General features: G+C 39.0%; 1 protein-coding gene across 2 annotated transcripts in view; it reads left to right on the top strand.

Annotated features, from left to right (window-relative positions):
- Window positions 1-7,367: 7,367 nt before the first annotated feature.
- Window positions 7,368-9,395, top strand: part of tfap2e (transcription factor AP-2 epsilon) — an 80,938-nt gene continuing 78,910 nt past the window's right edge. Inside the window, exon 1 of one of the 2 annotated variants that reach the window (XM_043717718.1) lies at window positions 7,368-7,459. Coding sequence is in view for 1 of the 2 variants with exons in the window: in XM_043717717.1 (XP_043573652.1) it covers window positions 9,268-9,294 (27 nt within the window). In the remaining variant the exon portion in view is untranslated. The other variant, XM_043717717.1, reaches the window with a different exon arrangement.

Here is a 9,395-nt window from a genome sequence, read left to right as displayed (position 1 = left end):
AAGTATACACACTTCAAGTCACTTTCCTGTTTACAGGCACCCTCCTTTGAAATTGATGTCATGTTCCTAACCTCCCTACACTCCAGTTCCTGCACCCTAAAGCTACAGTCTGGGTTCCCATGCCCCTGCAGAGTTAGTTTAACCTCCCCCCCCCCAGAGCACTAGCAAACCTCCCACCAAGGGTACTGGTGCCCCTCAGGTTCAGGTGCAGACCATCCTGTTTATAGAGGTCCCACCTTCCCCAGAAAGAACCCCAGTTATCCAAATACCGGAATCCCTCCCTCCTGCACCATCCCTGTAGCCACGCATTTAACTGTTCTCTCTCCCTATTCCTCGACTCTCTATCACGTGGCACGGGTAACAAACCAGAGACAACAACTCTGTTTGTTCTAACTCTGAGCTTCCAACCTAGCTCCCTGAAAGCCTGCCTAACATGTTAATTCTAGATATTAGAAAACAACTTGTGTGTATATATATTATAGATTGTGTTAGATTAGATTAGATTAGATTACGGTGTGGAAACAGGCCCTTCGGCTCAACAAGTCCACACCGCCCCGCCGAAGCGCAACCCACCCATACCCCTACATTTACCCCTTACCTAACACTACGGGCAATTTAGCATGACCAATTCACCTGACCTGCACGTCTTTGGACTGTAGGAGGAAACCGGAGCACCCGGAGGAAACCCACGCAGACACGGGGAGAACGTGCAAACTCCACACAGTCAGTCGCCGGAGGCGGGAATTGAACCCAGGTCTCTGGCGCTGTGAGGCAGCAGTGCTAACCACTGTGTCACCGTGCTGCCCAGTTAGTTTTCTAATCTTGCATAGTGAAGCTTATATGTTTGTTTAAAAACACTGGAATCTTGAGGCTTTACTCTCTTGGTCAATATCTGTAAGGTCAAATTTTGTATATTGTTAAACAAATGTTACTGGTCCCTAACCAGATAATGATATAAATTTAACAGTTCTGTTTTTGACCATAACATTTGCTATTTTAGTTCTCTGACCAGCTTCTATTATGGCCTGTCTGCCTTTAGCCCCCTAAACTCTTCCAATAAAATTGAAAATTAGCTAGAACAACAGAATCATATTTTTTGATGAAGTATTTTGCAGCTTTCCAGACACTGAGTTCAACAATTTCAGTTCATAATTTTTACTATTATTTTTTAAGACTACAGCTATAGATGATGACTTTGTTATTCCCATTCAGAATTTATCCATATCTGTCTTTTGTTTCTTTTCTTGTTGGTTTGGTATCTCCTTTTGTCTTACATAAAGATGCCTTTTGTAATTTAATTTCTCCTGCGTTTTGCCTTAGTGCAGACCTTACCGTACATCCTTCCAACTTTATTTCTTTGTATATGTGCTGGAAGTTGCAACATTTCTAACATATTCCAGTTCTTATGAAAGGCTATCAACCTGAATTGCTAATTCTTTGTCCCTCTCTAGACATCATAGAATCATAGAATTTAGAATCCCCAGAGTGTGGAAGCAGGCCATTTGGCCCATCACACCGACCCTAAAAAGAGCATCTGACCCAGACCTAGCCCCCTGCATTTCCCATGGCTAATCCACCTAGTTTGCACACCCCTGGACACTATGGGCAATTTAATACGGCCAATCTATCTAACCTGATAATGCCTGACCAATTGACTATTTCTAATGTTGTATTTGTGTTTTTGATTCAGATTTGTAAAAATGTATTTGTTCATGGAATATGGGTACAGTATTGTTAGATCGGCCAGCATTTATTGCCCATCTCTATTTGCCTTGATGATGAACCACTTTCTTGAACCACCTTTAGAAAGGGAATTCCAGTTTCCAGCATTAAGCATAAGTTGCCTTGTTTGAATGTGTTCATCACACTTCTGAATAAGAACTTTCTGATAGCAGTCCAATTTTGTTTCTATTAGTTTGAACCTATAATCTTTTATGCTATTTTTATGGTTAATTTAAAATAATTACCCAGATTTACATTTTCAATACTGGTTTACTGTTTTTCATACCTCCATAGTAGAAGTATAATTTAGAAATCTTCTTTGTAGGCTGTAAAGTCCAAGTCTCTCTTTCGTTCCTCATAACTCAGATGTCTAACATTAGAGGGTCAGCCCTGTGGCCATTATGTACACTGTCTCCAACATTTGAACCCTGTGTCACAATGACCAGAATTAGATACTGTATTCAAGGAGAGATATGACTACAGTACAATGTAGTTAGATTGTGACTGATAGGTCATGCATATAGCAGAATTTTCTTTTTCCTTATCACTGTTTGTCTATTTATTTCTTGTTGCAGTTACATATGGAGTTGGTGCAATTTTTAGAGCAGTATGAGTGAACAGTATGGAGTTACCCTGCTTCAGTTAAAACTTAGTTCTGTGCATTTTGGGATTTAAGGAGATACTCAGTACTTTACCAACTTTTATAAAGTTCTCAGTTTTTTTAAAGTTAGGGTTGTTAGCTTTTGTCTCCTGTGAAGCATCTTGTAATGTTTTACTACATGAAATAGACCATAAAAACGTTAATTGTTGCTGATAAGACTTTGATTTTTTTCTAATTTTGAGACATTTTGCTCTGATGGCAGCTTTGCTGTTTGTTAATCACTCTGAAGGTGTGAGTGATTATGGGCATTGAGGGCAACACAGTATTTGGGAGCTGAATTGACAGGGTAGGCAATTGTGTATCTTCTTAACTAATGAGACTAGAAGATTTTGAAATAAACGATGAATGGAGAAGGAACTGTAAATTAGAGAGGTGAATTAAATATCAAATCTGATTTTTAAAAAAAGTAAGAAAAATTGGATTGCGGCAAGAAAATGGAAAGGTTTTTTTAAAAGTATGTATTATTGACATTTTCATATCGTCAACAATGAATACTTGAGGTAATTATTCCGTACAATTTTAATAGTTAATTTTCAATGTCGAATAAGTAAATGGAAATATACAGTACTTTCCACGTCATTACAAATGACACTCAGTTTTGTAATCATTGGCTTATATTTTTTGGTGAGCTTCATGTTCTAGTATCTATTAAGTACAATAACTTCAAGCCAATAGTTCATTTCAGTAGTAAGACAAACAGTGCGTTAGAGTTAGTCGTACGAGGGAGGCAACCTTTGGACATATAGGCTTTTCATCGCACGCCTGACCGTCACATAAGTTTACTGTACCATTTAGGCTTACATTATAATGAATGTTACTAGCTTCATAATTATTTCCATAGCAAATCCTAGGCCAATTTTGAATTTAAAGCAGTTCGGTAAATTGCATATACCATTTCACAGTTCTGTAACTGGTGTAAAGAAAGAGTTGCAAAAGCCAGAGTCCAAGCGCACGACTGAATTGCGTGAATGGTTTCATCCTCGACGAAGCAGAATATGTTGTACGACGACTTTTCTGTGGGTTACATTGAGGTTAGTGTCAAAGGAGCTATGCTTGGGTACATAAATAAGCCCTATCCCTAGATGGTTAAATTTTAACATTGGAAGCCTCCAGGCGGCTTTCAGCCTTTACTGAGGGTAGGAGAAATTTATAAAGTTCCCAGCAGATTTAACATATTGTCCAGGGACTTTTAGAATGTGTATTCGTACCAAGCTGGAGTCAAGCTGCCTTCTTCAGGTGATCTTGTGCTGATTTAGAAGTTCGTGTACGTTTCCGTTTTCAAGTGGTACATGTGTCTGGTTCTCTATGTCTTTCCTACTGAGTACTTACCCACTAATTTAAATAGGTTACCACCGGTTAGACCCAGATTTTTGTTTTGGTCCTGGAATCCCAGTTTCTGAAACATTTAGCACTGTGTAGAAAAGTTTAGATCAGCTTTTTAACGTAAATCACCAAATATTGCTCTGAGAACAAGACAAACGAATGGCTAGATTGTAGACACCCGCGCAACAGGACTACAGGATATCAGTATCATTCCCTCAGCAAATAACTCTGAATACTCACAGAAACATTGCAATTTCGATTCAAGTAAAATCCAACTTCAATAACTTTGTGGGGAGGTGGCGATTACTGTTGTCCTCAGTTTGTATATGGAATAAACATCAGCGCATTGAATTCTGATATTTCCCGGTGATAAAGTCATTTGGTAGTTGGCAATGTCCTCGTGTATATAACTATTTCAACTGTTGTTATGCTATGGTTGCAACAGACATGAACAACATAAAAGGTTTGAATCTATAATCTTGTCGTGTGTTCCACAGGGTGTCGCTGTGACACTGATACACGGGTCTGCTGGGGTGACGCAAGAAAATGGAAAGCTGCTTTGTATCCAGTACACTCGCCAACAGACCGCAAAGGAGAACTGTGAACTTTATGATTAAAAAGCCATGAAAATAAACACACATAGTGTGTGTGTTTTAGTGTTAACAATCAACAGCAAACCTATGTTATCTTCCAATCAAAAGGTTTCAATTTGAGTTTAATTTTAGAACTTTTTTGCAACAGTTTGGAACTTAGTTTGATATAAATCATCAAGTGGTTGATTTTAATAACTTTAGAGATATCTTGTCACATTTGCATCCTACGTGTGCATTAATGTGCCCGTGCATGTTGGGGATGGAACGGTACATTTAATTTATGGAGAAATGTTGTCGCGGAAAATAATTCGCTTTAAGGAACATTCTGATAGAAAAAACTAAAATAAGTTGTCCTTCGGATTTCTTGTTTTGAAAAAAAAGGAAGTAAATCGATTAGTAGTTTTTTCTGCAAAGGAAATGGATTTTGTAAAGCATTTTATAGTGGGTTTAATTAAAAGTAACTGTTTAAAGATGGAATTCAGGTTTCTTAAATGATAAGATTCACCCCCTCCTATTCCTCTGCTATCCAACGACAACAACAAAAAGCTGGGATTGCTGCAGGCGACAGAGGGAGAATTCAATTGATTTTAATGTGAGATCTTGAATCTGTATATGTCCTTCAAAGCTGACACCGAGAAACAGGACTAAATCTCCTAAAAACATTCGAATTACACAAAGACAGCAGAAAGAATCGAATCGCATACACTTTTCTATCAGAAAGCATAAGATGGAAGTTACACAAAGAAAACATATTCTAAGCAGTTAAGGACGAGTAATAAAATATATTGAATGACATATGAGATCACAGCTCGTATGGAGAGCGCGACTAACACCCCTAACGATACTTCAACACGGACACGCAAAACTGGAACGTATATGTAAAATGGCATGGTATTCAAATAGGGACCGTTTACAGACACTGGGTTGTTTGCACAGATGGAAATATTTGAGATCTATAAGGAATCGTTTTTCGATATAGTGTAATCAAAATAAGCGATGGAGTCAATTATGAAGATATAATCATTAAGATGCAAAGCATTTCTGAATTTAAATATGTGGAATACTATTACTAAAGGACTTAGAAAATACTGAGTCAAACGCCACTTCTATCAAATTATTTTTGTTTTATCATTTCCTGGCGTTCACCACTAGGAAATCGTGCGGATGTTGTGCATCGAGTGACTTGTGTAGCTTTAAACACTGGAGGAGACATCTTCTCCGGATTTGGGAAGAGGCAAACGTTTCCAGTCTTGAACAATTGATCAATTGTGTTAATGCTAATAAGACACAGTCAGTCTCCTTCTCTTTAAAATATCTTATGAATAACTAGTATCATCCCGTTAAAAAAACTTTGAATGGGGCCATTAATTTCCCGGGAAAGCATGAATAAGTCAGGCTCCTTTCTCCCCAACCTCAGTCCAAAAAGCAGTAAAATCGACGGGGAAATTGAGTTTATTTTTCTATAATCAGAGTTTCTCAAGGTCCGACTACTGTCCCAATTACGCTGTGCCTCGTGAATTTCTACACTTTCGGAGACTAGGAAGCCTTATCGTGAAGAAGACGTTACTATTCCATTCGCAGTAATTACAAAACCGCCTATCTTTTTTCTTTCCTTAGGTGGAATATAGACTTTAACCCTGTTGGCAAAAAAAGTATGAATTTATTTCGGATGAACGTAATAAACTGATCGAATCCTTAATAAGATCAAGTATAAATGTGTGTCAGTTATGCTGTAAATAGCCTTCCCAAATGAATGTCCATATTTACATACACGCGCACGTATATAAATAGACATGGGAACAAACTTTTTATTGGTTTATTATATTGACATCTGGATTCAAGTTGATTTTGTACATCTGGTTTTCCCCATAGATTCTCAGGAATAATATCTGTCCTTTTTAAAAAACAAAATGGGTTGGGCGACATTAATGTTTAATGGGAGAAATTCAGAGTTTCGGTCATGACAAAAAACATTCTTTAAAAATGCAAAGGAAATGCATTTATGGGTTGTAGCATTAGTCTGCAATAACTCTGAGGAAATATGTCCTTCGCTGGACATTATTCAAATGAGCTGTTTGATTAGTTGTGTGTGAAGTTAATTAGTATACACTGAGCAGAGTCTGGGAAATGTGCTTAAAACCCGTTCTTCTTGTTATGCAGCTTACCCGCTTTGCTTTAATCTGACAAATTGTGAATGTTTTGGAATATTTTGAGCATTCATAATGAAATGCATTATCAGTAAACAGTTCGTCTAAGCTGCCTCGAGGAATCGTTCTAGTCAGAATTCAAAAAGCTTTGGTTTTTTTTCACGGTGTAGTTCTTGCCACAAAGTGATGGTTACCGAGGTCGAGGCAATGCAACCGAATGAACAGAAGAATCGAGTGCATCGAGTGCGCCAGTATTGCCACCAGTGAGAGGCACTAGTACCAACAATGTACATCTGTACATTAGAAATCACCTACACTTCCCCACGCCCCCACTCCGCTACCCCATTCCTCTATGTTTCTTACAGACATCGTTTCTCTGAACTGAAAAGAGACAATCCTTTCTCGTGCAACCAAACACGCATCATAAGCATGAACTCCCTCTTTTTATCAATTCCTATTCTCACAGCCTTTTCTTCACACAGCATCTCTCCCCAGATGGCCAAAATATATGTTATTTCTCTTAGAAATCGCAGAGAAAGCTCTCGTTTCTCGCAAAGGTTCAAATGCCTTTCGATCTAAATGGACTACTTCCACAAACTACAAATTGAATTTACACATCAATATCGTGTAGAGTCCGAATCCAATCCTTGTTGCAATAAAGATCATTCTAAATTAAGTTGTGTCTTTTTTGAGAGGGGGCGTTCTAATAATATTTAGTTGATGGGTTTAACTTTAAAGAAATTTGAGAAAGTATTTTTTGTACGGTTTTGTTTCTTAAGCATTTTTGTATGGAAATTGAATTATTAATGTTCGAGTTATATGTATAATGGTGCGACCACAGTAAATATAACTGACTCGTTGGGGATTTAAAATGTAAATCAGCCATCCCCCATGGCAATCCCGCTACGAAATAGTCATTACAACTGACCCAAACATTATTGTATTATTAGCATTGCGGATATTCATACGTTGGAGTGAGGACGGAATATTTCTGAACGCAGTCTGGTTTACAGGTAGCAGCGAAGTTTAATTATTGTTCTGGTGTTTGTTATTGTATTGAGCCACGCTCCTGTCGAACAAATTGGAGTCTAATCTCCCTCGACCCATGTTTCGGTTGCACGAAGGGTCTGTGTGCGTGTTAGCGGCCATTTCTAAATTCTCCCATTCATTTGACGGGTAAATTCTAACTAAAATATAACTAGTACAGTAGTAAGGGTGGCCGATTAAGAGCAATTGGAAGGAAGAACATGAACACAATCCCGGACCTACGTACTTAATCCAATAATTCATGTATTGCACCTGTTAATGATCATCGTCCTCTCAATATCATTAATTTGGAAATGTAAATGGGATTTTGTCAGCGCGCTTTCACATTGCAATAGGAATGCTGCACATTGCTGCTATTGCAATCTGAAACTTCTTTCAAAATATCTGCAAGAGTAAGTACGGTACAGACGGACAGGAACGATTAAAAAAAGACTTGAGTACCTGAAGTGATGTTAACAAAAGCTACACAAAGGAAGCACCACGCAAGACTTTTAAATGAGTTCCTAGCTAGATTGTGTGCGCCTTGATGTTTACTCCGGAGATAATTTGTTAAACGTCTCTTTTGTATGAAAATAGCAATATTTAATCATTAAATCGAAAATGTTGATATGTCGACTATAGCACAGAAACCTACAGTGCAGTTACCTGCACTCTGCACAGAAAGGAGTTTATGAATATTTAATTACCGCGCTCTGAATAATTTTTAATCTAATTTCATTTCCACACGTTCATCGAACTATTACAAAATGATACTAAACAAACATGTACTGTATTTGGTTTTGGTTTGCTATCGGCGGAGGCGACGTTTCTCCGACGCTGAAGCGGACGTGGAAATTCGGGAAAGATTCAGCAGCAGGCCGGCCAGTCCTTTCATACTGGTTTCAAAAGCAGCGAAGCCTCAAGCGACGCCAACTGCTCAGTGCATTCAGATTTAAAACAAGCCCTGGGGCAACATCCCTGGACTGTGGAAAGGGTAGAAAAAACCTAACAGCGCAGCGATTGCCGGCTTCCACCGTCCAGACGTCCCTCAAACTTTCACCAAGTTATCTTGCTGCAAGATTGGAACAAAGTCCAGACTGAAATTGATGTTATTTTATGTGCTTCTTTTCTACGTATAAAAGGAGATCTTTTAAAAATTGTGTTTATTTTCTGTAAAATATCAACGGTTAATCTGCATTACGAATAGCCTGTGTCTTTTTAGCCCCTATCCTTGGGCTTTGGACGATTTACACCCCCCCCCCCCTCCCCAGCTGCAGTCACTTTGCATCCGGTATGTGAGAAGCTGCGAGCAGTGAGAGCTGAGGAGCGCGCTGACAAGTCTTAATAAACAATGTGCAAAACGTATTTATATCGTCTCTGGCTTTTCTTTGTAAATGTCTCGATTCGGCTCCTTCGCTACTTTCCTCTCCCTCCCAGATCAGGAGTTGTTCCATTTGACACAGGAAGTGCGCGTCCCCGGAGCCGTGTCGGGGACGCGCGGCGCTCGTTCACGCTCGGCTGATTAGAGATTTGCTGATATTTAATAGAAGAGAAAGCCCGGACTCAGTGAGAGAGACAGAAAGAGAGAGAAGGAGAGAGAGAGAGAAAATCGGACCCAATCCTTTCCTCCAACTCCTATAGCTTGGTTTCCTCTTTCAAACATATCCCCGACAGACGGATCTTTATGGATTTTGGGCTCGTTTTCTCCTAATTCTTTGGAGTGTGTTCCGATTGAAACAAAAATAGAAACAAGAAACTGGGATTGTTCGGGATTTGGTGTCCCTAGATCGCACAGATGTTGGTGCACACATACGCTGCAATGGTAAGCACGGCGGAGAGGGGAAAACGGGGCCGTTTAATGGGATGGAATCTAAATTGATGAAATCGTCTGGGAGAAATTTTTACAAAGCCGGTCTTACCAAG

This window comes from Chiloscyllium plagiosum, chromosome 27 (assembly GCF_004010195.1).
Source record: "Chiloscyllium plagiosum isolate BGI_BamShark_2017 chromosome 27, ASM401019v2, whole genome shotgun sequence".
Taxonomy (NCBI): domain Eukaryota; kingdom Metazoa; phylum Chordata; class Chondrichthyes; order Orectolobiformes; family Hemiscylliidae; genus Chiloscyllium; species Chiloscyllium plagiosum.
Note: the sequence above shows the minus strand (reverse complement) of the source record. Positions and strands in the feature narration are given on the sequence as shown.